General features: G+C 60.0%; 1 protein-coding gene across 1 annotated transcript in view; it reads left to right on the forward strand.

Annotated features, from left to right (window-relative positions):
- Positions 1-21,312, forward strand: part of OPA1 (OPA1 mitochondrial dynamin like GTPase) — a 52,563-nt gene extending 31,251 nt beyond the window's left edge. The window contains 19 exon segments of the mRNA XM_070753862.1: positions 492-591; positions 1,040-1,170; positions 1,350-1,422; positions 1,782-1,854; positions 2,227-2,342; positions 5,885-5,949; positions 7,474-7,489; positions 7,492-7,538; positions 7,540-7,550; positions 10,062-10,227; positions 11,044-11,199; positions 11,293-11,401; positions 11,675-11,754; positions 12,109-12,249; positions 12,822-12,938; positions 14,744-14,837; positions 15,600-15,710; positions 19,982-20,061; positions 20,928-21,312. Coding sequence (XP_070609963.1) covers positions 492-591; positions 1,040-1,170; positions 1,350-1,422; positions 1,782-1,854; positions 2,227-2,342; positions 5,885-5,949; positions 7,474-7,489; positions 7,492-7,538; positions 7,540-7,550; positions 10,062-10,227; positions 11,044-11,199; positions 11,293-11,401; positions 11,675-11,754; positions 12,109-12,249; positions 12,822-12,938; positions 14,744-14,837; positions 15,600-15,710; positions 19,982-20,049 — 1,674 coding nt within the window. The 3' untranslated portion in view covers positions 20,050-20,061; positions 20,928-21,312.
- Positions 21,313-27,482: the final 6,170 nt, after the last annotated feature.

Genomic DNA, 27,482 nt, shown 5'->3' on the forward strand with positions numbered 1-27,482 from the left:
CACGCCTGAATGCAGCTGCCCCCCCCAAATATTACAGGCCCCCAATTTTGGTCACCACAGTAAAAAAAGGAGACTGTGGGCAGGGGGCTGGAGGCTGAACCGGGCCTGGCTGGCCTAGAGAAGGGGTAGGGGGGGCAGGGTAGCAGCCTTACAGTGTTTGTGGGGCTGCCCCAGAGAAGTGGGAGGGGGCCTTCACCTCTTCTCCAGAGCACCGGAGGGCAGCAGGGCAGGAAGCGACGGGTGGAAGCCAACCAAGGAGGGAACCAACCTGCAATTGAGGGCAACTAACCAGGGTGACTGCTTGCCACCAGACGTTGTGACGGCTCCAGCGCTGGGAGTTTTTAAGAAGAGATTCAGCCGCCCCTTGTCTGCCGTGGCTGGGAGCCTCCTCCTTGAGCAGGGGGCTGGGCTAGAAGACCTCCGGGGCCCCTTCCCCACAGCTCTAGCTGCAGCACCAGGTGCACGAAAGGGAACACCTCTCTTTTCCCCAGACGGTGACATCGGGGATGGCGGCCAACACGAAGGAGCTCATCTTCAGCATCAGCAAGGCCTACATGCAGAACCCCAACGCCATCATCCTGTGCATCCAAGGTCAGCAGGGCCTGCCTGCCTTTGGCCCCCGGGGGCTCCGGCTGGGTTGCGGCCGAACCCGAGGAGGAGGAGAAGACCTGGGGATCAAGGCCACCTGGGAGCCCCAAAGGGGAATGGGCAATGGAGCCGGCCCAGAGAGAGAGAGAGGCAGAGCCCCCAGCCCTGAGGGGGCTGGTGAGGAAGAGGAGGAAGAGCCGGGCCCTGGGGAGGCTCGGAAGGCAGAGGAGAGGAGGCCAGTGGAAATCCTCGGGACACAAGAGCCACCCGAGCTCTGGGGATGAAAGGCAGGGGGCGGAGGTGAATAGGTGTGGCAGCACCTGGCTCCTGGCCGGGATCACCGAGGGGGGGGCAGGGCAGGACACCCTCCTTCTCCCCGTCCGCTCTCGGGGGGGCTGAGTAAGGTTGCCCCCCTTTCCCTCCTGGGCCAACTCCCTGCTTCCCTTTGCAGATGGGTCTGTAGATGCAGAGCGCAGCATCGTCACCGACCTGGTCAGCCAGATGGACCCCCAGGGCAAGCGGACCATCTTTGTGCTCACCAAAGTGGATCTGGCCGAGAAGAACGTGGCCAGCCCCAGCCGGGTGAGCGGGAGGGATGCCCAGTTCCCCAGGGAAGCCCTTGACCAGTGGTCGTTTGCAGGGGGGGGGGCAGCTGGGCCCAGGTCTGGAGGCCCCCTTGTGAGGGTGGAGTCAGGGGCCCCTCGCCCAGCATCCAGGGGGGCACGTGGGGGGCCTGAGTCGCTGCCCTCCTTTCCCCTCAGATCCAGCAGATCATCGAAGGGAAACTCTTCCCCATGAAGGCCCTGGGGTATTTTGCGGTGGTCACCGGGAAAGGTAGGCGGAGAAGAAGAACGGGGAGAGGGAGGGGAGGGGAGGGAGGCGGAGGAAAAGACGGGGGGGGGGAATGTTTGTCTCCAGGGCAGAAGCTCTCGGGGTCCATGCAAAGCAACAGAGCAGTGGTCATCCACATAAAAGGCCACTAGTGGCAGGAGAAAATGAGAAGGACCAATAGCAGTGCAGCCCTACTCCGTGGGTACAGAGCGGTGGGCCTTTGTCCAGCTACAGCCGCCCTGAGTCTCTCGAGGAGGGGCAGCGTATAAATGCAATAGATAGGTAGGCAGAGGGTGGCAAAAGGCCCCCCTTCCCACTGGGTCTGATCTCAGGGTCTTCCTTCTCTCCCCCCCCCCCCCCAGGAAACAGCAGCGAGAGCATTGACTCCATCAGAGACTACGAAGAGGAGTTTTTCCAAAACTCCAAACTATTGAAGTAGGCTACTACCTGGACTAGCGCTACGTACTCGCGGCTGTTTCGGAACGGCTGTGGTTTCAGTTGACGGTGGGGGGACACGGAAGGCAGCCCTTCGCCTGCAGACCCTCAGACGGGGGTGGGGGAGAGGGGTCTGGCCAGCTGTGGCCCATTGGACCACAAAGGGTCAGGCAGGGCTTGGCCACTCAGCGAGAAGGAAGCTCTCAACCCACCTGCGTCTGCTCTTTCCACATAGTGGGTCAAAGGAGGGGCCAGATCGTAGGAGGGTGGGGGGGGCAGAGGCCGACTCCCTGCGAAGCGCATACAGGGGCTGTGGGAGCATCACGAAGCTGCTTCATGCGTTTCTTCAGTGTTTCTTCCCCCCCCCCCCAGGAATTGCATGCTGAAGCCCCACCAGGTGACCACGCGGAACCTCAGCCTGGCCGTGTCCGACTGTTTTTGGAAAATGGTGCGTGAGTCCGTGGAGCAGCAGGCGGACGCTTTCAAAGGTAGCTGGGGCAGGGGGGAGTCTGGGGCAGGGGGGAGTCTGGGGCAGGGGGAGGGCTGTCTTGGCAAGACTGGGGCCCACCAGCCGCGCTTGTTGGGGCAGAAAAGTAGCGCTGGACCACTCGGGGAGGTCTTGGGGAACGCTCTGGGTGGACAGGATCCGCACTCGGGGCCGGGCTGAGTCCACTGAGGGTTCTGTCACGGCTGCAGTGGAGGAGTTGGGGAGACCCAGAGGACGAGCAGGGAAGTGAGTGGCACATTCCCCCCCCCCCCAGATCAAGCACTCTGGAGGCCGAATGGGGCAGCCCTGGGGGGCAGCGGGAGAGGCACCCAGAGGGCAAAAATATTGGCTTGGGGGGGGGGGGGGAGGTCCCACCGTCCTTGGCTGACCCATGGGCCTGGGCGGCAGGAGAGCAGGTGCCTGGAGGGTCTCCGGCCACGGGGGAGGGTCAGCTTCGTGGTTCTCGGACTGTGGGGCGGCCGGGAGGGGCGGCCTGTCTCTGGTGGCTAATTAGCAGTCATGGCTTTTCAGTCTCAATTTAAGGTTCCTGTTGGGGTTTTGCTCCGTAGTCCAGAGGGGTCGTTCGTCTCCCCTTTGTTTCGATTCATGGGCCGGCCGCCTCCTCCTCCTCCTCCTCCTCCCGGACTCGGGGCAGCTTGCAAGGATAAATAAACATACTAACCATAAACACAATTTCAAACATCAATCAATCAATCTAAGAAACAGTCAGTCCTCCTTCTTTCATACCAATGAAGCTGTCACCTGCCGGCACAGGTGTGTCTTTAACGCCTTTCGAAAGGCGAGGAGGGTGGGGGCGGTGAGGATCTCCAGGGGAGTTGGTTCCAGAGGGCCGGGGCCACAACAGAGAAGGCCCTCCCCCGCGGACCCACCAGTCGGCATTGTTTGGCTGAGGGGGCCCGGAGGAGGCCAACTCTAACCAGTTGCTGAGATGTGAGAGGCGGAAGAGGGTCCCGTAAATATTCCTGGTAGATTGTTGGGTTTTAATGATGCTGGCTGGGTGTTGGTATGTCCCGGTGCAGCCCGGTGCGAAACCGTCGACATACACACACACAGCAGAGATGTTGCAGTGGTGTAGGTGTGTGATCCAGGTGGTGAAAGACGCAGACTTAGTATTTAGCAAAGTATTACAGTGATCCCTCGAGTTTCGCAATCTCAATCTTCGCGAAACGCTATATCGCGATTTTTCCACCGATGACGTCACTCTCTTCCTTCCTTTCTCATCTTTCTTTCTCTCTCTCTTTCTCTATCTTGCTTCTTCCTCTCTCACACTCTCTTCCACCCTCTCTCATCTCTTTCTTTCCTTCTCTCTCTTTCTCTATCTCTCCCCCTCTTGCTGGTGGGCGGCGGGCGGGCAAGCAGGGGCATCAGCGAGGAGCCAGGGTTTCCCCTTTGCGTGGGCGGCTGGGAAACCCCGATCTTCGTCTGCTCGCTGCTGCTGCGCCGAGCAGATCAGCTGCTGGGCGGCCGAAGGAACCTTCCCTGGGTCTTCCCCCTCTTGCTGGTGGGCGGGCGAGCGGCGGGCATCAGCGAGGAGCCGGGGTTTCCCCTTTGCGTGGGCGGCCGGGAAGACCCAGGGAAGGTTCCTTCGGCCACCCAGCAGCTGATCTGCTCGGTAGCGCAGCAGCAGCGAGGAGCCGAATCGGGTTTCCCCTTTGCGTGGGCGGCGGGGAACGCAAACTCCACCATCTACGCATGCGCGGCCATAGAAAAAAAGGGCGCACATGCGCAGATGGTGTTTTTACTTCCGCAACCCTACATCACGAAAAATCGATTATCGCGAGGGGTCTTGGAACCGAACCCTCGCGATAATAGAGGGATCACTGTATTTACATATATATACAACACAAAGGAGCAAAAGACAACAAGCCTCACACAGCTGAGAATACAGTGAACCCTCGATCATCGCGAGGGTTCCGTTCCAGGACCCCACGCGATGATCGATTTTTAGCGAAGTAGCGGTGCGGAAGTAAAAACACCATCTGCGCGTGCGCAGATGGTGTTTTTGCTTCCACTGCCGCCCGCCCTTCGCCCGCCCACCCCGTTGCTCGCGCCTGGGGTGCGCGCGCGTTTGGGGACTCCCTAGATCCGCTCCCCAGCTGGGGAGCGGATCTAGGGAGTCCCCAAACGCGCGCGCTTTCCCCAGCAACGCGCGCGCTTTCCCCAGCAACGCGCGCGCGGTGGAGACTCCCTAGATCCGCTCCCCAGCTGGGGAGCGGATCTAGGGAGTCCCCACCGCGCGCGCGTTGCTGGGGAAAGCGCGCGCGTTTGGGGACTCCCTATATCCGCTCCCCAGCTGGGGAGCGGATCTAGGGAGTCCCCACCGCGCGCGCGTTGCTGGGGAAAGCGCGCGCGTTTGGGGACTCCCTATATCCGCTCCCCAGCTGGGGAGCGGATCTAGGGAGTCCTAAACGCGCGCGCGTTGCTGGGGAAAGCGCGCGCGTTTGGGGACTCCCTATATCCGCTCCCCAGCTGGGGAGCGGATCTAGGGAGTCCCAAACGCGCGCGCGTTGCTGGGGAAAGCGCGCGCGTTGCTGGGGAAAGCGCGCGCGTTTGGGGACTCCCTATATCCGCTCCCCAGCTGGGGAGCGGATCTAGGGAGTCCCAAACGCGCGCGCGTTGCTGGGGAAAGCGCGCGCGTTTGGGGACTCCCTATATCCGCTCCCCAGCTGGGGAGCGGATCTAGGGAGTCCCAAACGCGCGCGCGTTGCTGGGGAAAGCGCGCGCGTTTGGGGACTCCCTATATCCGCTCCCCAGCTGGGGAGCGGATCTAGGGAGTCCCCAAACGCGCGCGCTTTCCCCAGCTGGGGAGCGGAGTTGGGATGTCCCCAAGCGCGTGCCGCCCGCCCGCCCACGCCGTTGCTCGCGCCGCCGCTGGGGTCTTACGGGGGCAAGAGGGGGAAGACCCAGGGAAGCCTCTGCCCGGCGGGGAAACTCCACCATCTATGCATGTGTGGAAGGGCACGCATGCGCAGATGGTGGAGTTTACTTCCTGGTTGAAAACTCGCGAAATAGCCCTTTCGCGATACTTGAACACGCGAAACTCGAGGGTTCACTGTATCTGAAAGTAAACTCCACACACACACACACACACACACATACACACACACACACACAGGGAACAGGTACTGGCGCCCTCTGGTGGCCAAACAGGTCAAAGCTCTTAAAGACGTATTACAACTTTGACAGTTCTAAGCTACCATTGGTAGTGCAATACAGGGCAACCCCAAGACAGCTGAGCACCATGTGCTGACACTGGGGATACTTTAGTGGGCAGCATGTCCTCCTGGCCAGGCTGCCTCAAAGCCTCCGAGGGGCCATTGAGTTCCCAGAATGCAAACTGAAGACCCGGACGGCTAAATAGGTACACGGGGGGTTGGGGGGTTGGGAGAGGAAGCAGCCTCATCCCAGCCATCGCATCCTGCAGCCAAAGGGCCAGGTCAAGGGGGGGGGGGCTGAGCCTGCCTTGGGGGGGGATGGGGGCTGGAAAAGTGGAGGACCAACCTCTCCTTTCTTCCTTCCCAGCCACCCGCTTCAATTTGGAAACCGAGTGGAAGAACAACTACCCCCGCCTGCGAGAGCTGGACCGGGTGAGTCCCTGCCTGCCCCTTGAACACCTGTGGGGCCAGCCTCAGTGGCCTGCCAGCGGCTCCCCCACACAGCAGGAGTGGCCACCCCTGTGGACTTCAACTCCCAGCATCCCCCAGTGGGGAAAGCACATGGAGGGGAGGAAGTCAAGCACCAGCTGGACTCCAGCACTGACTCCGTCTCAGAAAATGTATTGGTTTTATTTAATAAGGTGGAATAGCCCTTAAAAACCATACATAAAACCCTCTCAGTCATTCATGGTCCCAGGAGGCTTTCCAGAAGGCCGGTAGGGTAGGTTTAGTGCGGATCTCCGGGGGCAGTTGGTTCCAAAGTGTCGGAGCCACCACAGAGAAGGCCCTTCCCCGTGTTCCCGTCAACCGGCATTGTTTGGCAGACGGGACGTGAAGAAGGCCGACTCTGTGGGCCCTTATTGGCCTGGGCCTTTCTGCCTGGGCTCCCCCTGCCTCCCTTGCCACCAACTCATGGCTGGGTGCCACAAAATTAAAGCATGCGTGGCATAACATGGTTAATTAGCCAAACTTGAGAAGCCCTTGATGCCCTCTGGGGTTGGTTGGTTGGACTTGGATGCTGCCCTTCTCTGTGGAGTATGGGCCACACACACGACATATAACAAAAACCCACAACCATACAGTTTATCCAATGAATATTCTAAAACGGTCTTAAGATTCTAACTTTAAAAACATTCATTTTCATTCATTCAATAATCACGCAACATTCAATGGACGGGGAAGGTCTAATGTCCCCACGAGGGTGGGGGCAGTGCGAATCTCCAGAGGGAGTTGATTCCAGAGGGCCGGGGCCGCCACAGAGAAGGCTCTTCCCCTAGGTTCCGCCAGCTGACATTGTCTGGTCAAGGGGACCCTGAGGAGACCACTCTGTGGGACCTCACCGGACACTGAGATTCCTGCGGCAGAAGGCGGTTTCAGAGATAGTCTGGCCCTATGCCGTGTATGGCTGTGGTTGTGTTTTTGCAGCGGTTTTATTGTCCAACAAGGTAACGTTATCGGTGCTAGGAGAGAGGAGTGAGGTTAGGGAAAGGGGGAGGGGGAACTAACCCCAAATCCAGAGGGGCATCTTGACCTCCGGCCTCAGGACCTGCAAAAGGGGTTGGTAGCGGTTGCAGCCCTGGCCCTTTCCCAGCAGCCATGAAGGGAGACGTGGTTTCTCTCTCTCTGTCTCTCTCTCACACACACACACTCACACACACACCCTCCGTGGAAGAGGGGCCTGCAAGGGGCAGGTACCGGGGGGAGGAGGTGGGGTGGGGGGAGGTGATTCAGGGGTCCCCAGTGGATGGAGGAGGACCGAAGACCCCAGTGTGTCATTTCCCCACTCCAGAGAACTTGCCCCTTGCTGAGGGGCCTCAGTCGGAAGACCTCTCCGTGCCTCGGATTCCTCCCCTTTCCCACGTTCAGTAACTCTCTCTCTCTCTCTCTCTCTCTCTCTCTCTCTCTCTCTCTCTCTCTCTCTCTCTCTTCTTCCTCTCTTTCTCTCTCTCTTTCCAGAACGAACTGTTTGAAAAGCCAAGAACGAAATCCTGGACGAGGTCATAAGCTTGAGCCAGGTGACCCCCCAAGCACTGGTACCGTACTTGATTTCTTCCGCTTGGGTGAGGGGCGTAGCCGGGGGGGTGCTGCTTGGAATGCTCCACTTGGGACCCTTGAGCGTGGGGTGGGCTCTGTGTCTAAGTCAGTTAGGAGGAAGCCCCCCACTCACCCCCACCCCCCCAGGAGAGGACACGGCATGCAGGGATTGTCCCTGGTCCAAGAGGGGAGGTGGGGGGGGCTGTCCTGGGCTGCAGAGGAGAAACCGGTGGGCAAAGCTGTAAATGTTCTAAATGGAACCCAAGGGGGGGGGGGGGGTCTGGCCGCCCAAGGAATGTGCAGGGGCTTCCCAAGCACCTCCCCTAGAAGCCAGATGCTGGTGGAGGGAGGGAGGGAGGCTGGGTGAAGAGCTGGGGGTGGGAGGGGGTCTCCGCATTTGGGGTCTCTCGGGAATCCCTGCCATGTGCTGCTGCTGCTGCTGAGGGGTCAGGAGGGTTGGTTGGCAATGGGGGGAGGCGAGGGGGGCCTTGCTTGGGCCACGTGGGCTCTGGGAGGGACCCTGGAGACCCCAGACCGTCTCGGAGGAAGGGCTGTCCAGCCTCCCCTTGAAAGGCTCCAGCGCTGGAGGGCCCACCACTTCTGGGGGGCATCGTCTTCTGTTCTCCTCTGGTTCCAGCTGTGCTTCTCTCCCTGGTTGGTGTCCATCCGTGGCTCCTTGTCCTGCCCTCTGGGGAATAGATCTAAGCCCCCCCCTCTTCTCTATGACAGCCCCTCAGACATCGGGGCCCCACTGTCACGTCCCCCTTGTCCTGCTCTGGATTAAAAGGCTTCCTTCCCTTTCACCCCGGGAGTCCCCCCCCTGCTCTCGTCCCTGGAGGCCTTGGCCCTGAGGAACAGCAAAGAAGGCCCTGGCCCTCCAGCCAGACCCCTTCCCTTCCCCTCTTCTTTTAAGTTCCTCTTGACTGACCCTTTGGGCTTTCAGCAGGATCTCGGGATTTGAGGGGGCTTCCCTCCCCAGACCCCCCCGGAAGGAGCAACTTCCCTGCAAGAGATTCAGGGGTGGGGGTGGGGTTCTTCCTTTCTCTTCACACTCCCCCCCCCACCCTTCCCCTTGTGCAGAAGGGGCCGTTCAGCCTCCCACTTTCGCCCTCTGGACCCTCGGCCACAGGAGTTTCCTCTCTCTTCAAGCGCTGCAGGGTTGTTCCTGGTTAATTCCTGGTGTCCAGCATTCTGTGTATTATCAGCCCCCCCCCCCCCGACTGGGCTCACCCCTCCCTCTCATTCAGAGGCTGCAACCTTGAAGACCGGTGGGCTGCAGTTCCCAGGATTCCGGGAGTTGAAGTCCACCCGTCTTAAAGCAGCCAAGGCTGGAGACCCCTCCTCCAAATCCTCATGGCCCATTCCCCACAGTCGAGAGAAAGGCCGGAGTCTCTCCCCCCATGGAGAAGAAGACCCCCACCCTCCCACCTGTGGCCCTTTCGTGAATCGGTTCTTCATGGGGGGCCACGAAGCCTCAAGAGGGTTTGGGTGGGGTTGGAGTCACGGGTCCATTCCGGCCCATTCCATCCCCCCAAAGGACCATCCCGTGGGGTGATTATGCTCACGTTGCAGTGGTATTAACGTTTCTTCCCCCGTTAACGTGGCCATTGAAATGGAAGCAGGTGTTGATAGCGGAGCACGAGGGGTTTGGTTTAAGAGTTGACCTGCCATTCGCTGGTTCTCACATATGACCAAGAGATTCCTGGGAAACGAAGCCCCTTGGCCTTTCAGAGCCTTTGGCATCACGTCTTCTGTTTCCTGAATGGATTTTTTTTTATTTAGTTCAAAATATTAAAATACAGAATCAGAAAGGAAAAAGCATCAGAGAGGCAGGAAGGTTTTTAAAAGTGAAATTACAAAAGAGCCCAAGACAAAAACATTGGACACTGAGAAACCGATTGCAAGGAGGACCGAGGAGGAAGTGAGGCTGCCATTCACACACACACACACGCACACAGACCATCCTGGGTGTTCTGGAGGGGGTGCCGCGAAGTATGATTGACAGGGGTCCATGGATGCTCCGCCTGTTTTCTTTGTAAAGCAGAAGATACAGATGACGCGGGCAGAAAGTCCTCGTCTGACAACGGCTGTGGGGAAAAATGACTTCTGACCGCTTGTCACCTTTACAGCCAGGGCTGCGTCCCCCAGGGTCACAGGGTCAGGATTCAGGCCCTTGACCACTGATCTGCATTTATGACGGTCACAGTGTCCCTGGGGTCGCGGGATCCCCTTTTGCAGCCTTCTGACCAGCAGAGCCAACGGGGAAGCCGGGTTCACTTAACAACCGCTAGGGATTCATCGGTCGTGAAATGGGGCAAAACCCACGTCATCAAAACCCCTTGTGCTCAGCCCTGAAGATGTCGGCCTCCGTTGTTGGCTTCCTTATTTATCTGACTTTTATGCCGCCCCATGATATCAGGCGATGATGAGGATGATGATGATGTGGTCAGGTTCTTTTCCTGGCGCTGGTTTCATCCCTTCCCGCGTTTACCTCCCCCCCCACCCCCCAGGGAGGAAATTCTGCAGAAGACTTTATGGGAGAGGGTCTCGACGCACGTGATCGAGAACATCTACCTCCCGGCTGCCCAGTCGCTGAACGCCGGCACCTTCAACACCACCGTGGACATCCGGCTGAAGCAGTGGACGGACAAGCAGCTGCCCAACAAGGCCGTGGAGGTGAGCCCCGGGGAGAGCGGGTGGCCCTTCCGTGCGTGGCCCCCTCCTGGGTGGGGAAAGGAGAGGAGGGGGGGCAGTGGTGGCAAGGGGGAGGGAAGCCAGATCCAAGGTTTTGGACCCTGTTCAGGGGTGAGCAGACCACCACCCCCTCGAGTTGCCCAGGATGCCCCCAGGAAGCTGAGAGGCCAGAGGTCAATCAGAGAAGCAGATTTCATTCAGTGTATAAACATTGTTGACTTTAGCTCAGTCAAGAACAATCGTAGCCATACACAGTTACATCAGTCTCTCAATACATGTACGATACTAGAAGCCTTGATTACACAGACATTAAACTGTCATTTGATCACACAGTCCTACAGTATAGTCACACAGACAAACCAGAAATAGCAGAGAGTAATCAGAGAGAGAGGCTTCTGGCGCCCTCTTGTGGCTAACTGCAACACTAAGCCTTAAAGCTATAGTCTTATAATCCATTTAAACGTACATTGATAGTTTGTTTATATATTGCCAAACCCAGCCAGTCACAGGCCGAGGCATTCTGGGAGCTGAGGTCGGCAGGTCTTAAGGCCCCTGCTGTAGAGATCCTGGAGTCCCTCCGGCCACTTCCACGTAACAGGAGGCCGGGGCAAAGGGGGGGAGGGGGCGGATAGACCCCACTCCCACCCAGAGGCTTCGGCTCAGAGGTGCCCTGATGGTCCACACCTGGAGACCATGGGGACTCGAGACCTGAGCCTGGGAGCGGGGGATGGGGGGGCAGGCAGGGACCGGGGGTGGGGGAGTCCTGTGGGTGACGTTGCCCCTGTGGGCCCTGGGCAGGTGGCCTGGGAGACCCTGCAGGAGGAGTTTTCCCGCTTCATGACGGCGGAGCAGAAGGGCAAAGAGCACGACGACATCTTCGACAAGCTGAAGCAGGCGGTGAAGGAGGAGAGCATCACGCGGCACAAGTGGAACGAGCAGGCGGAGGACAGCCTGGTGCGCCTCCCCCCCCAACCCCCGAATCCCTTGGGGGGGCCTTGGGGGGGCTCGGGGGGGCCCTGCTGACGCCCCTGCTCTGCCTCGGCACAGAGGGTGATCCAGCACAACGCCCTGGAGGACCGGTCCATCTCCGACAAGCAGCAGTGGGACGCGGCCATCCAGTTCATGGAGGAGACCCTGCACAGCCGCCTGAAGGACAGTGAGTGGCAGCCCCTCCCTCTCCCCTCCCTCCCTCTCGTTTTTCTCCCTCCCTCCCTACCCCCCTCTCTTCCTTTCTTTTCTCTTCCTTCCTTTTCTTCTCATTCCCTGCTTTCCTCCCTTCTTGGCCCCCCTGATGGGGGCCACTCTGAAGGCCAAACTGGAGCCCCCGGCTGAGCCAATGTGGGGAGAGAGGCTCAGGGGGGCGGGGGGCATGTGGCCCTCTCCCCTGTTCCCAGGACTGAGGAGGCCCCGCCCGCCTTCTCCTCTCTAGCGGAGTCCGTCATTGAGGACATGGTGGGGCCCGACTGGAGGAAGCGGTGGCTGTATTGGGTGAAGCGCAGCAAAGAGCAGGTAAAGGGGCGGGGGGGGCGCTGGGCTCTTTCTCCTTGGGGGGGCAGAGCCTTAAGGGGGAGGGGGACCGGCTGTGCGAGACCCCCATCTCGGAGGGCGGCCTTCCTTCAGCCTCCTGAGCCCTTTGGGAACCTGCTTGCCCAGCCGTGTCTCCTCCACACTCCTCGGGGGGGGGGGCAGCATCCCCCTGGGGGTGGGGGATGGGGGGTCCTCATCCGGCCTCCCCCTGTGTGGCCCTCGGGTTCCTCCTTCAGCTGCCCCCTCGCCCTGCCCAGGGGTCAGAGGGCCCTCCCCCCTAGGGGGAGAGCCAGGGCTGGGTCTGGGGGAAACGCCCCTCCCTCTCTTGCCCCCCAGACCGTCCGAAACGAAACCAAAAACGAGCTGGAGAAGATGATGAAGTGCAACGAGGACCACCCGGCGTACCTGGCCAACGACGAGGTCACCACCGTCCGGAAGAACCTGGAGGCCCGGGGGGTGGCCGTGGACCCCTGCCTGGTGAGTCCCCCCAGCCAGCCGATCCCCGGGAGTGGGAGGCCTCCAGGCCCTCACTGGGTGCGTGGACCCCCCCTGCCTGGACTTCAAGGGGCCCTGGATGACCCAGCAGCCCAGGGGGGTCCCATCCCCTGAGCAAGAGGTTCTCCGGGTCCCTCTTCTGACCCCCCCACGCCCCCTGCTCCCTCTCCCTTTCTGCTTGGGGGGGGATCAGGATTCCTCATGGCCCTCAGCCACACACACCCCCTCGGGGCTTTCCCAGCCCCAAAGGCCCCCTTGGCCCCACCTGGGGGCTCCCAGGACAAAGGCTTCAGTCCCAGGGGCCTGGGGGCTGCACTGGAGGTTAATAATAATAATAATAATAATAATAATAATAATAATAATAATAATAATAATAATAATAGGTTCCCCTTGTTTCGCTCTGTCCATCGCCCCCAGGGCCGCCCTCAAGGGGGATATTAGCCAATATTGGAGAGATACAGGGAGGAAGGCAGCCCCAGGGTCGCCTTGTGCTGTGGGTCTTAGGGGGGGTCTTGGGGGGGGTCTTCCCCCCTTTGACGGATCTCTGCTCCCAGATCAAGGACACCTGGCACCAGGTCTACCGGCAGCACTTCCTGAAAACGGCCCTGGGCCACTGCAACCTCTGCCGGAGGGGCTTCTACTACTACCAGAGGCACTTTGTGGACTCCGAGGTGAGCGGGGTGGTGGTGTGTCCAGCCAGGATCTGCTCCAAAGGGGTGGCACTGCTGGTGTGTTCCACTAGGGGGCAGCCTTGCCCTGAACTTCTGGCTGCAGCTGTTCTTCTCTGTCTCCAAATCCTCACGGTGGCTTCAGTTCACGTGTGTTTGTCGTGTGTGTGTTTGCAGGGGGGGTGGGGGTCCCTGAGCCGGGCGCTTCCCTTGTGGGCGTCCCTGGAGGACCCAGGTGGGGAACGGCCTCTGTGCTGCTGCGAGTGGTGACCTGCAACGGAGGGCAGGGCCTCGTCTGGGCCGTGGGACGCCTGCAGGGAAAGACCTCAGCCCGGGGAGCATGGGGGGGGAGGCCCAGAAGGCGCCCCCTCCTGTCAGGGGCCGTGAGCAGAGGGCGGTCCTTCCCCAACGGGTGGCCTGGCCCCTCCCTCTGGGGCAGCTACAGTAGCATTCAGCATTGAGACTTATATGCCGCTTTTGCAGCCCCCCTGACCGGTTGGCGGGGAGCCAGCACCATCGCCCCCCACAAGCTGGGTCCTCATTTGACACCCCCCCCCCTGGGAAGGACGGGACGCTGAGTCCACCTGGAGCCGGGGCTCAGCAGGAGGAGCCTGCAGGGCTGCACTCTGACCACTGCACTGCCCGGCCTCTGCAAAGGATTCTGGGAAGGGTCCTGGGGAGGATTCTGCACTGGCCCCAGACACACGGCTGCCTCCCATAGCTGGGTTCCCCCTTGTAATTTATGTACAAGTGGACAAAGGAAAACACCCCCTGTGGCGGGGGAGAGGAGGAGGAGCCGGTTCCGGCCACCGGGGCACCAGGGAGGCACCTGGAGTCCGAAAGAGGACCGATGAACTTCCGTTACTGGGTGAAGTAGAAAAGTTCCTTCCAGAGCCACCAATCGTCTTTCTCTTCCTTGACCATCATGAAAACTTTTATACTTCTTAGCAAAGCTGTTTGTACCATTTACATCGCACACAATCCGGCCACGATTTTCAGGAGGGGCCGGTTTGCCTGCCCTGCATATTTTAATGGTCAGTTCCTATTTGGACGTTAACTAAATTTGAGAACTAAATTGAAAAGAAGTAAAGATCTTGTAGCAGGAATTAGATACAAATCTAATAAATTATTATTACTATTATTATTATTTCAATTCAATTCCCTTCTCTGACCATTAAGAGCGATGTGTGGTTTTAACTCAATAGTAGTGATTGTTTCTTAAGAGAGCGGGTTTTTAGTTATAGTTTTAACCCTTAGATTTGTGTCTGTATTGTTTCATTGCTGTTGTGAGTCTTCCGAGAGGGCCGGCATACAAGTCTAATCAATTATTATTATTACTATTATTATTATTATTAATTCTACACGGCTGATTATCTGAGGAGTCTTATGAATAGGAGACAGAATCTGTCAAGCGCGTCAAAGACCGTGTCCTGCTATTAGGAACAATTTTCTGGTCCCACAACTAATCAGCAAAGTGGTGTTATTACCGTTGAGACTGTTCAGGAAATTAAATTAACCCCCCCCCCAAAAAAAGGGGGGGCAGAAGAGGCTCTGAAGCAGCTTCCTTTCTCTAAGTGCTGGACGGCTGCTGTGTGTGTGTGTGGGGGGGGGGGTAATTTTAATAGTTTTGTAGCATTTCAAAGTAGTTGTGATTTTGGGGGGGGGGGTTAGAGCCCCGACCTCCCAGTCTTGTGCCCCCCGCTGGGTGGGCTGTGCTGGATTTGTAGAAACACACCCCTCCCCAAAAAACCCACAATGAGCAGATTCCGGGTCTCACCACTGCTGTGGTTCTCCCTCTGGTCCTCCAGCTTGAGTGCAACGATGTGGTTCTGTTCTGGCGCATCCAGCGCATGCTGGCCATCACCGCCAACACCCTGAGGCAGCAGCTGGCCAACACTGAAGGTAGGTCAGAGCCCCCCACCCCCTGCCCACCCCCCCTTCTCCTCCCTGGACCCTCACTTGACCCCAGAGGCCCTCCCAGGAGCCGGGCAATGGTCCCTTCCCCTCGCCCCCCCTCGCCCCCCCCATGGCTCCATTCCTCCGAGTGGCCCGAGCCCTGAAAGGCTGAAGGCCGCCTTCTCTAGGACCACCGGGGCGGGGGTGGGGGGCCACATTTGGAGAGCCCTGCTGTAGAAGAGCTCCTGGGGCCCCTTGGGTCCCCTCGGGTGGGGTGGGGGCTGAATGGGGCCAAAGCCCCTTGAGTCCAGCCTTCTGCGTCCCTCAGTGGGTCCCCAATGGTCCCTGGGGATCTGGAGCAGAAGGAGAAGGCAAGACCCCCTCCCTTTCCCTGGACCCCCAACAACCCACCTCAACCCACCCATAGAGGCCTAGGTCCTTGGGCCTCCCTTTCAGGGCCCACCCTTTCAGGCCTTGGGCCTCCCTTTCAGGGCCCACCCTGCCTTGAAGCTCTCCGGGGGTCTCCTCCCCTTGAGCTCCTCTCTCCTGAGCCCCCTGCAGAAACTCCCCCCACCCCCTGTGCTTCTTCCTGCAAGGCAGCTGGGCTGTTGGGTTAGGGTTAGGGCCAAACGTCTTCCAAGGACAGCCAAGCCCGTCCAGTTGCCCACCCTGGCCCGGAGGGCTGGGAAGCTCCAGCTGCCTTGGGGGGGGGAATGCCCCCGCAGAAGGACTTTGGCTAAAACAGAGCCCCCCTCCACCCTCCCGCAGTCAGGCGGCTGGAGAAGAACGTGAAGGAGGTGTTGGAGGACTTTGCGGAGGACGGGGCCAAGAAGGTGGCGCTCCTGACGGGGAAGCGGGTGCAGCTGGCTGAGGACCTCAGTGAGTACCCCGGGTTCGAGTCACGGGGCCCTTCCCGCGTGGGCCCCTCACCGTCTTCTTTGGGACTTTGCGGTGTGGCTGCCTCCCCCTGTGGCTCATGCAGGAGGGGAGAATGGGTGTGTGGGCCCTTGGGGCTCCCTCCACCAGGGGGCTCTCTTGTGGACGTTGCACTACCTGGCTAGGTCACCTCCTCAGTGCTGGGAGGGGGAGGGAGGAAGGGGAGGGAGGAGGAGGAGGAGGGATGTGTGGAGTCCTTGAGGCTCTTGCAAACGCTTCGTGACCCGGCTGGGGACCCTCACCAGTGCTGGGGGGGAGGGGGGTTTGCAGATGGAGGGGGGAGGAAGAGGAGCCAAGGGGTCCTTGGGACTCTCTCCACTTGGTGGTCTTTCTCGCAGACCTCTCATGACCCAGCTGGGTAACAGGGTCAGTGCTGGTTTGTGGAGAGGAGGACTGGGGGGGGGGTCCTCGCTGCTCCTCTTCTCCTGGACCTTTCGTGACCCACCTGGGGAACATCCTCAGAGTTAGAAGGCGGAAGAGGTTGCAAAGTGGAGGAGGAGGAGGAAGGAGAGGGGGGGTGGGGGGGGTTTCCTTGATTTGACCTCTGGGTGGTTCCCTTGCAGGGGCTCACCCTGGCTAGAGGGGGGGGGCTGTGCTCTCCGTCCATGAGGAGAGGCTTCCCCTCTCGGGTGGGAGGGAGGGGGGGCTTGTAGAGACCCTCCCCCAGGACCGGGGCTGCTGCCTACCTGGCCCCCCTTCAGCTCCCTCCCCCAGGCATGGGTGGGGTGGGGCCGGTCTCCTTGGCCCAGCTGTCAGAGGGGCTGCTATGGCAGATGCCTTCCGGGGGAGGGGGGGTCGGCCTCCTTCCTGCCTGCCAGGTAAAGGGCTGGGGGGAGGGGCTTCCCTCCAGCTGAATTCCCCCAGGAGGAGAATTTCCTGGCCCACCACCAAGAAGGCCCTCTCCTGTCGGGGCCTGCCTGAGGCCGAGGGGGGGGTCGTGCCATCATTCAACCTCCTATGCAGGGAAGACACCCCCCCCAGGCCCTTCGGCTCTGCAGAGGCTGCCCCCCCCCCCGAAGAAGACAGGCCTTTGTGCTGGTCTCTCTGGAGCCCCCCTCCTCCTTCCTGGAGCCTTCCAGGGGCCCGCCCCCCCCTGCAGAGCGGATTCTCTTTGGGCTGGAAAGGGAGAAAGATTCTCTCGGGGACTCCGTGGCTCCTTCTGCGCTCGTGTTGAGCGGAAACCACGTGGTGCCACTTTTTGTGGTGGGGGAAGGTCTAAGAGCCCCCCAGCTGCGGAAGGGGGAGTCCAGCAAGTCTTTGAGGTCCTGCCAAGGGTCAGTGTAGCCCCACTGGGCAGCCTGAAGTGCCAAGAGAGGGGTCAGTGCAAAGCACTGTGGGTGGGTGGTCTTTCCTGATTCCACACACACACACCCCATATCTGCCCCACCCTGGCAGGGAGGAGGGAGAAGTGGGGCTCCAGGGCTTTGCATGGCTCCCCAGTGGGCAGAGGGCAGGTAGCCCTGAGACTTACCGGCCGCTTCCCTAGGGCTTTTCCAGCCCCCTCTGAGAGGTTGACAGACTCCGCCTCTTTTGCCCCCAACACTCTGGGCCCTCCTTTCACCCCCCACCCCCCCTGGGAAGGAGGGAAGGCTGAGTCCACCTGGAGCCCGTGGTGGGGTTTGAACCGCTGAACTACAGCTGGCAGTCGGCTGAAGATGCTAAAGGCTCCGTTTGGGGCTCTGGGTGCTGCCCCCCCCTCCAGCTGCCCTTTCAAACGGGGCCCTCAAAGGCCCCTCCCTCCCTCCCTCTCTCTCTCTCTCCTCCCTCCCTCCCGTGGGCTCAGGTCTGTCGGGATTGGAACCGGCAGCCAGGGCTCAGCTCCTCCTTCACACACACACACACACACACACACACACCCCTCCCCGGGAAGGGGGAGGGCGGTGGGTGGCATTCCCAGCCCCCCCTCCCTCCGGCCGCTTCCTACTTGTTGAAACTGATCTCTAAGCGCAGGGATTAGGGCAGGAAGGAGCCCCCCCCCGCTCCGCCCCATTGCCTGGAAGCCTGGGGGGCAGTGGGGGGGCTGGAGCTGTGGAGGGGGGAGCTGGGGCAGGCGAGGGGCAGGTCAGCCAGCTGCTGGGGGCACAAAGTGGGGCTCCCTGCTGGCATTGCCCAGGCAGTAGGTGGGGGCTTGTGGGCTCTGCCCCCTCTGAGCCAGACCCTTCACCCCCCCCACAAGCTTTGCCAGATGAGGGGGGTGGGGGAGGGAACAGAGGTGTGTGGGGGGCTACATCAACAGGCCCCTGGGAAGCCCCCTCCTCCTCCAGTTGAGTGCCAGGCACCAACTGGCTCCTTCTTGGGGTCCCAGGGGCAGTGGGGGGGGGGGGTCAGGGGGGCTTTGGACTGCTGTGAGCGTCAAGAGGAAGGGCAGCTCCTGGACCCCCTTCTGAGGAAAGGGTGGGCTGCCCTGCCGAGCCCCTCAAGAGCTTTGCCCCCCTTAAAGTGGGGGAGGGAGTTTGGACCTTTCCCCCACCACCGCCTGGAAAAGCCACCCCACAGAGATCCAGTCCCTCTGCGGGTGGGGGGTGCCAGGGGCTGAAGAGGCTAGGGGGCAGAGAGGAGTGGGGAGGGCGGGTGGTGGGCTCTGGATCGGCCCAGGCTGCCTGCCCCCTTCCAGGCTCCCCAAATCCCCCCACTTTGCTGGCTGGGGAATTCCGAGGGTTCAAGGGTGGTTCTGCAGGTGCTGGACTTATGGTTGGGGGTCACCGCAACATGAGGAAGTGTGTTAAGGGGCCCCGGCATTAGAAAGGGTGGGAGAGCTGCCGTTGCCCTCCCCCCACCCCACCCCCATTGAGGCCCCCAGGGGTCACTGGGTGCAGTCTCTTGGTCATCTTGGTCATGTTGTGAGCCGCCCCGAGTTGTTGTGAGCGGCCCCAAGTCTACGGAAAGGGGCGGCATACAAATCTAATAAATAAATAAAATCTCCAAGGCCAGCCTGCTGGAGTCCAGCCCTTGGTGGGAGCCTGTCCCCCTGGGTTTGAGCCAGGCCCAAAAGGCACGCAGAGAGCCAGGGGAGAAAGCTGGGCCCAGGCCCCCGTCCTTCCCTCCCCCCCCCGAGTTTCCCCAACTGTCCATCCCGAGACCCTCGTGCCCCCCCTCCCAGGCGCTGACAAGGGGCCCTTTGAGTGCCAGGCGTTGATGGGTGCCGGCACAAGCCCCTCCCTGCCTCCCCTGACTCAGGGGGCGACTCTCCCACTCAAAGGGCCTTGTCTGGGGGGGGGGGGTGTGTGTGAGCTAATAGGGCAAGAATTCCCCGGCCTCCTCTCGGCCTCTGGGGGAATCCCAGCCTGGACAAGCCCCTCTTTCTCCCTCCCGTCTCCCCACACACAGTGGGACCGGGAACAGGGCTGGCCTTTGTAGCCCAGCCCAGAAAGCCCCCCCCCCCCCAACCAGCCCACCTCACCCTACCCCCCCCTCCCGCCCAGCCGTCCCGTTTCCACCTTGACCCCTTTCCCTCCTCCTCCCGCCGCCTTGACCCACTGCCTGCCCCAGTCACTCCCCATCTGGTTTCCAGCCTGCACAGGGGGGGGGGGGATGCCCATCGATCTGTCCCAGCCAGTGATGGATGGGGTTCTGCCTCGGGCGCCCTGGGTGGCTCCCCCCCTCCCGGTTGGGCCTTTCCCTCAGGGGGGGCTGCGAACAAGGGGGCCCCATTTTGTCTCAAAGTGGCCTCAGCAAGACCCTCCCTGGGCATGTGGTGGGGCTCACACCACTCCGTTCTAGCAGCTTTCGGACACTGTGGGGGGAGAGGCGGTGGCTCTGCAGCAGAGTCCGAAGGGCAGAGTCCCGGGGGGGGGGGGGTCTTGGCTGGTGGGACCCTCCCCAGCCTAGCCTTCGGTCAGAATGATAGATTTAAAGGTAAAGTCTACTCAATGAAATTCAGGTGTCCCAAACTTAAGGTCTTCCCTGCTGTATTGTCCTGTTCATCTAGGTCAGCAACCTCCCGCTTGACTTGTGGACTTCAACTCCCAGAATTCCTGTAAGCAGCCATGTTGCCTGGGGAATTCTGGGAGCTGACGTGCACAAGTGTTGAGAGGAGCCACGTTTGGGGCCGACCCCTGATCTAGAGAGGAGCCAGGCTGGAGGGGGCCGTGCCTGGAGGGACCCCCTGGCCTGCAGTTCCTCCTCTGAGAGGGGAGGGGGCCGGGGACCCTGCGCGTCCTCCCCCCACTTCCTCCTCTGCGGCTCAAGGCGGGAACTTGGTTTGTTTTTCCCAGAGAAAGTTCGTGAGATCCAGGAGAAGCTGGAAGTCTTCATTGAAGCCCTCCACCGGGAGGAGAAGTGAGGGCTCGGCCAGGTGAGGCGGCTCCAGGTGGCCTTGTGCAGGGCGCTTGGGCGTTCTCATCTCCAGCCTCGGGTGGGGGGCCACCTTGGTGCTTCCTGGAGACCCTGCCCCGTGCCTCTTCCTTACGCTAGGCAGGGTCCCAAATTGGGTTGTGCCCAGGTTAATAAAAAGAGAAGGGCCGGGGGGGGGGCCTTAGGCGTGACCGCAGCTGTCTGGTATTTGAGGGGCTGCCCCAAGGAAGAGGGGGGTCCACCTCTCCCCCGTTTCCATGGGAACGAAGCCAGGAAAGACCCCACCTGGGACTGAGGGGAGAGGAGTTGTGGGAGGCTGGTGAGAAGAAGCGATTGGACAGCCGAGGAAGGGTCTCCTGCCTGGCCAGAGGGCTGGACTCGAAGACCTCCAAGGCCCCACCTAGCTCCCTTGCTCTCTATTGTCTCAAAGGGGCTTTTTTCCCCTGAGGAGGAGGAGGAGGAGGAGGGAGAGGTTTCGCTTCTCATCCAGGAAGGTTCGTCTTGCACGAGAGCATGAACGCCCGAAGGAAGGAGGCTTCTCGGAGGAGAAGGGGAACTACGACTGCTTCCTCCTCTCCTTCCTCTTCCTCAAGGAAAAGCAACAGTCCAGCGGCCTCTTGAGAAAAGCCCCTTGTCGCTCTGCTTATTCTGAGCCCCAGTGTTGGGGGGCCTGTGAGTCGGGGTCCCAACTGTCCCTGGAGCTTCCGACTGCAGCACGATCCCTGCGAGGCCTCCCCGGTCCCTGCCTGTCTTGGGCCCAGGACTCCACGGGGGGGTGGGGGGGTGGCTGAGCCGAAGGGCTCAAGGCACGGACGAACGGCCTGGACGGCTGTTTCATATCTTCCTTCACGGATCCATGTTTTTCAGCTGGAAAGGAAGGAAGGAAGGAAGGAAGAAAGAGGGATTAAGCCCGGGGGGGGGGCCCAGCCCTGCTCTGCAGCCGGGGGTGGAGGGTCCCTCTGCCGGACCTTTTGGACTCTCCCGGGACGTCCCGGAAGGAGGCGCTGCACTTCGGAGATGCCCCTCAGGAGGATGAAGCGGCCGGGGACGTCGGGGGACCTGGACTTTCAGGGCATCCTTGAAGGGGCGGGGGGGGGGAGATGGGGTGCCCAGCTTGTGCAATTCTGTTTTTATTTTGGAGGTGGGATGAGCGGAAGGGAGGGGCTCCCATCCTCAGGTGCCCCCCCTCCTTCCCCTTCTCCTCCATTACGTGTAAGCCGAGGGGCTTAAAATAATAAAAGTTTGGCATCTGTGCCTGTGTCTTTGTGGAGAGGGAGGGGCTGCGACAGGCTGACAGGTTCCTGCTTGTGAGTGTCCCCCGGGGAGGAGGGGAGGAGGGAGAGGGCAGGAAGAGAGCGGCCAGGGGGGTGAAGGGGGCTGCAGGCGAAAGCACACGAGGAGCCGTTGCAGGAACTGGGCCGGACGGGCGAAGAGAAGGACCAGGGGAGACAGGGGAGCCGTGCGTCCCAATACTCGAGGGGCTGCCCCAGAGAGGAGGGGGGGTCAGGCTGTTTTCCAAAGCAGCACCAGAAGGCCAGAGGAGGAGCAACGGATGGAAGCTGACCACAGAGATTCCACCTGGAAATGAGGAGGAACCTTCTGGCGGGGAGAGCGATCCACTGGTGGCGCAGAAGTGGCCTGCGGAGGTCGCGAATGGCCCAACTCTGGACATTTTCAAGAGGAGACTGGACGGCCATCTGTCCAAAGTGGTTGCTTGAGGAGGAGATGACCACCTACAAGGTCCATTCCAACTCAAACAAACAAACAAATTTCAGGCTGGCTGGGAGCCCCCCACCCCCCGGGGAAGGCAGAGGCAACACCCCCCCCCCCCCAATGTGCCCAAGGGATGTGCAGGTGGCTCTTCCTGCAAACCGCCCCCCCCCCACTTGCCTTGATGCCATTTGCACATGGGTTACATGAACCCCTGCGGTGGTTGTGTGAATCTGGCCTTCCCTGGGTTTGACCCTGGGACGCGGCAGCCGTCATAAACGCGGGTCAGTTGCCAGGCATCTGTGTGTGAATCATGGCCACAGGGATCCTGTCACCACCGTAAGTGTGGAAAACGGTGCCCCGGGTCCCTTTTTCCAGTGCTGCTGTCACTAAGTTGCATACAAAACCTGGAGAGTGATGCCAATAAAATGCTGTGAAGATCCAAAGACTCGGCCCTGAGTTGTACATCTCCACCCCATGTCCAGTCAGCGAAGCAGTGGACGTGATGTGCCGGTGCCTGGAGGCTGTTGGGGCCTGGATGGGTGTCAACAGACTCAAACTCAACCCTGATAAGACGGAGTGGCTGTGGGTCTTGCCTCCCAAGGACAATTCCATCTGTCCATCCATTACCCTGGGGGGGAAATCATTGACCCCCCTCAGAGAGGGTCCGCAGCTTGGGCGTCCTCGATCCACAGCTCACATTAGAGAACCATCTTTCAGCTGTGGCGAGGGGGGCGTTTGCCCAGGTTCGCCTGGTGCACCAGTTGCAGCCCTATCTGGACTGGGACTCACTGCTCACTGTCACTCATGCCCTCATCACCTCGAGGCTCGACTACTGTAACACTCTCTACATGGGGCTACCTTTGAAGAGTGTTCGGAAACTTCAGATCGTGCAGAATGTGGCCGCGAGAGCAATCATGGGCTTCCCAAGGTATGGCCATATTACTCCAACACTCCACTTTTCCGGTCACAATTCAAAGTGTTGGTTATGACCTATAAAGCCCTTTATGGCACCGGACCAGAATATCTGCGAGACCGCCTTCTTCCACACAAATCCCAGTGGCCAGTTAGGGCCCAGAGTTGGCCTTCTCTGGGTCCCTTCGACTAAACAATGTCTGGCAGGACCCAGGGGAAGAGCCTTCTCTGTGGCGGCCCTGACCCTCTGGAACCAGCTCCCCCCGGAGATTAGAACTGCCCCCACCCTCCTTGCCTTTCGTAAACTTCTTAAAACTTCTGCCATCAGGCATGGGGGAACTGAGATAACTTCCCCAGGACTATATTGTTTATGGCAGCGTTTCCCAACCGGTGTGCCGCGGCACAGTAGTGTGCCGCGAGACACTGCCAGGTGTGCCGCAGAGCTACGGAAGCTCCAGCTGGGCGGGGCGCTGCCGGTGCCGACCTGGAGCGCCCGCTCGCAGCTGTCTCCCGGCTCCTGCCCGATGCCGCGGTTTCCGGCGCTCTCCTGCTGAGCCCCAAAGAAGGAAGGCAGGAAGAAGAAGGAGAGCTTCGTTCTTCGTGCCTTTTTCCCGCCTTCCTTCTTTGGGGCCCAGCAGGAGAGCGCCGGAAACCGCGGCATCGGGCAGGAGAGGACAGGAGAGAGCGCGGGCTGGGCGGGGGCGCAGAGGCGGGCTGGGGCTGGGGAGCGCGCGGGGGTTGCCCTTTTGGTTTGCGGCTGCAAGCGCGGCTCCCCGAAGCAGGCGGGCAGGCAGCTTCCCTCCCTGCGCCTTTCCCTTTCCCAGCTGCAGCCGCACCCCCCCCGGTCCCCCCGCCAGTGCCCTCCCACCGGGCCCTGGCGTCGGCGGCAAGTGTCCTTTGGGGCCCGGCGGGAGGGCACTGGCGGGGGGACCGGGGGGGGGTGGCTGCAGCGGCCGCAGGCAGTCGCGGGGAGATGGCGGCGGCGAGAGGGAGCTCCAGGCGGCGGGAGCTCTCTCTCTCTCTCTCTCTCTCTCAGCTGACTGCAAGTGGGAGCCCTGACGGTGGCGATTGGACGTGCTGCTGGATGCCGTACTGCTGGCGCTGCGGGCTTGGCATATACGGCGTCCAACAGCACGTCCAGCTGCCGTCAGGGCTCCCGCTTGCAGTCAGCTGAGAGAGAGAGAGAGAAAGAAAGAGAGACATATAAGAGGCAGAGAGAGAGACAGCAAGAGAGGCAGAGAAAGAGACAGAGAGAGAAAGAGAGGCAGCAAGAGAGGCAGAGAAAGAGAGACATAGCAAGAGAGGCAGAGAGAGAGAAAGAAAGAGAGACATAGCAAGAGAGGCAGAGAGAGAGAAAGAAAGAGACATAGCAAGAGAGAAAGAGAGACATAGCAAGAGAGGCAGAGAGAGAAAGAGAAAGAAAGAGACATAGCAAGAGAGGCAGAAAGAAAGAAAGAGACATAGCAAGAGAGAAAGAGACATAGCAAGAGAGGCAGAGAGAGAAAGAGAAAGAAAGAGAGACATAGCAAGAGAGAAAGAGACATAGCAAGAGAGGCAGAGAGAGAGAAAGAAAGAAAGAGAGACATAGCAAGAGAGACAGAGAGATAGCAAGAGAGGCAAAGAAAGAGACATATAGCAAGAGACAGTGAAAGAGAGAGAGAGAGCAAGAAAGAGATAGCAAGAGAGAGAGAAAGACAGAGGAAGGGAAGGAGGGAGAGAGAAAGAGCAAAAAAGAGAGGAAGAAAGAAAGAGGGATGGAGAGAGACAAAGAAGGGAAGGAAGGAAAAGAGAGAAAGAGGGAGAAATAGAGCGAAAGGGAGGAAGAGAGAGGGTTTTTTTGTCCAAACTTTTCTTTAGCCCACCCACCCTTTCAATGTTCCCCAGGATTTTGAAAATATGAATAATGTGCCGCAGCTCAAAAAAGGTTGGGAAACACTGGTTTATGGTATGTTGTGTTTATGTTTTTTTAATTATGGGTTTTTAGTTTTTTAAATATTAGATTTGTATTCTACGTTGTTTTCTATTTATTTATTACTTAGATTTGTATGCCGCCCCCCTCCGAAGACTCGGGGCGGCATACAAATTTATTACTGCTGTGAGCCGCTCCAAGGCTACGGAGAGGGACGGCATACAAATTTAATAAATAAATAAATAAAGGCGTGGAGGGAAGGAGCAGGGCGGGAAGAGGGGATTAATTTAATGGAAGGGGGGGCACAGCAGTTAGAGTGCAGCCCTGCAGGCTCCTTCAGTTAACTGCTAGCTGTAGTTCAGTCCTCCATGCAAGGTTCCCTGTCCCTGGAGAAGCGGGGGGGCTTTTTGAGTCCCCCCCTGCTCCCACGCCCCCCTCCTCAGGGGGAGGGCTTCCCTGGGGCCGTTTACATCTTGTGCCTGCAAGGGGCTTTCCCCAAAAGGCCCCTCAACCTCCTTGGCTTGAAGGTCTGACAAATAGAAGCGACCCTCCCATCACCCTCCCCACCATCCAGCCAGAAATGAGGATGCTGCTTGGACCAGAAGGGAAACTTCATCTCTTTTTTTCTTCATTGGTCAAGTGTGATTGGCTTCTGGATTCCTGACCAAGACCCCGGCCAGGCCCCTCGCTTGCCTAGCACGGGGGGGGGCTCACGGACCTGCACAGGGGTCTCTGCAACCCCCACACACACATTGCCCACCCTTGCACCAGGTCCAGTGGTTGGACAGTCATGCGCACACACAGAGGTCTTTGGGGGGCTTCCCTCCCTCCCTCCCCCAGCCCCACTTCCCCTCTCGCCTGCCAGCTCCAGCCCTCAGGAAGCCAGGAAGGTGTCTTGCATTTGCAAAGGCTGCTGCCCTGGAAAGGGGGGGTTCTTCCCCTCCCCCCAGCACGCCCCCCCTCCTTTTCATGCCTATTATGCGGCAACAAAGGGCGGGCGGAGGCCAGTCCCATCTTGCCTTGTAGCAGCCGACCCACAAAGAGATGCCTGCCCCTCCCCACCTCTCCCTGAATGGTCTCTGAGGTAGGTAAATTAATTCAGGGTGGTGGGGAAGCCCTTTGTGCCGGGGTTCCTGCCCTGTTTGTTGGCAGCCTTGTCAGGGGCCCCGAGACACCTCCGGCCTTTTGTCCCTAATGATTTTTGCATGAGGGGAGTTAATGCCCACCTTGTCTGCGCCCACCGGAGCAGAAACACCCCCCCGGCCCTCCCCCCTCTTGCAAGGAAGCACCAGGGGAGGGGGAGCGCCGGGCAGCCCCCAACGCCGGCTCAGGTTGGGACAAACCTTCCTCCGCCTCCTGGCTCTCTGTTACACACCTGGCTGTGCAAGGGGCCGAGCGAGGCAGGGGAAGCGTCCAGGCCTCTGGAAGGAAGGTGGCCAGCTGACATCCAAATTTAAATCTGAGTCCAGGTCAAGGTTCCTGGCACTCCTACACTGGGAATCCTGGATCTGAGTTCCCCACCCAGTTGAAAGTTCACCTCCCTTGCCCCCCCCCAAACTTGTCCCGTTGCCCACTCAGATTGTCCCAGTATGGCCGGTCCTCCTTCCACTTCCGCCCGGGTGGGTGGGCACAGGATGGCCTTGAACCCCTGAAAGAAAGAAGGCTTTGTGGCTGCACCTGCTCCTTCCTGAAAATCCCCCCTCCCAAGTCCCCCTCAGCATGAGGCCTTCTGCAGAGAGTGTGGCAAGACGTTGATTTCTCACCAACTTATGCACCGGCTTGACAGGCGGCCTGCCCTGAAGAAAAAATGCGTATCCTGCACTGGAAAGTGAGATCACAAAGAGATCACAAGGGACTCTTGGGCTTAGCTGGATATTTGTCATGGAATTGTTTCATCTGTCCATTTTCACTTTCCAACGTTGTGCCTCTGTGCCCTACACACGCACGCACACACCCCACACTCACCGAGGGTGCCCCAGGCTGGCAGCAGTGGAGGGAGCCCAAATCCAAGGGCAGCTGGGACTCAGACTCTGCTGGGCAGCCTGATGGGACCATAGATGGAGCCGCCCAGGGAGCAGGGAGGCCACCGCCCACCGCCCAAGATCTGCCGGGCCCCGGGGACCTCAGTGGAGGGGGGTCCTACAAGCCAAGCAAGGCCTCAGCCCAGCAACTCAATAAATGGTGGTGGTGGTCCCTCGTGCCTGCACTACAGCGGCCCTCGTCCCAATATCCGGGCACTTGGCCCGCCTCCATGGGTTGCAGGTGGGCCTCCCAGCCGTTTCTCAGGGGGAGGGCAGTGGGGCCCTCATGGTCAAGTGGCCAAGCAGGAAGCCCTTCTCCGGACCCTCATTGCCCTTCTCGGGGCTGGGGGCCCAAAGGCTCTCCGTGGACTCAGCTGGGGAAATGGGTGGCGGTCACAAGGAATGGACTCCGGGAATTTGGGGGCCTTCTTTCCCCAAACTCTGCCAGGCTAGAGGGCAGACGGTGACCACCACCACCACCCCCGCCAGCCTGGGTCTCCCCTTGAGGGGCCAGCAGCCCCTCCTCAGGTGTCTCGGCCTCCCCAGGCAACCTCCGCAGGTGAGGAAGACGAGTGGCTGGCAGAGGTGGAAGGCCGGTGTGTCTGACCGCTCAGCTGGACAGAGACCTCCTGCCGCCACAGCTGCCTCCTCTGCTGCTCCGGGCAAGGGGGTCCGGCCGAGACCGGCCATTGGAGAGAATAACAAAGCAAGGGAGCCGGAAAGGACATGGGAGGCCCAAGCAGCTGGACTCTCTTTTGGAGAACCTTCCATGATGGAGCTGGTAGCTGCGGTTCAGCAGTTCAAATCCCACCACCGGCTCCAGGTTGACTCGGCCTTCCGTCCTTCCCAGGTGGGTCAAAGGAGGGC

Source organism: Erythrolamprus reginae, chromosome 5, assembly GCF_031021105.1.
Source record: "Erythrolamprus reginae isolate rEryReg1 chromosome 5, rEryReg1.hap1, whole genome shotgun sequence".
Lineage (NCBI taxonomy): Eukaryota > Metazoa > Chordata > Lepidosauria > Squamata > Dipsadidae > Erythrolamprus > Erythrolamprus reginae.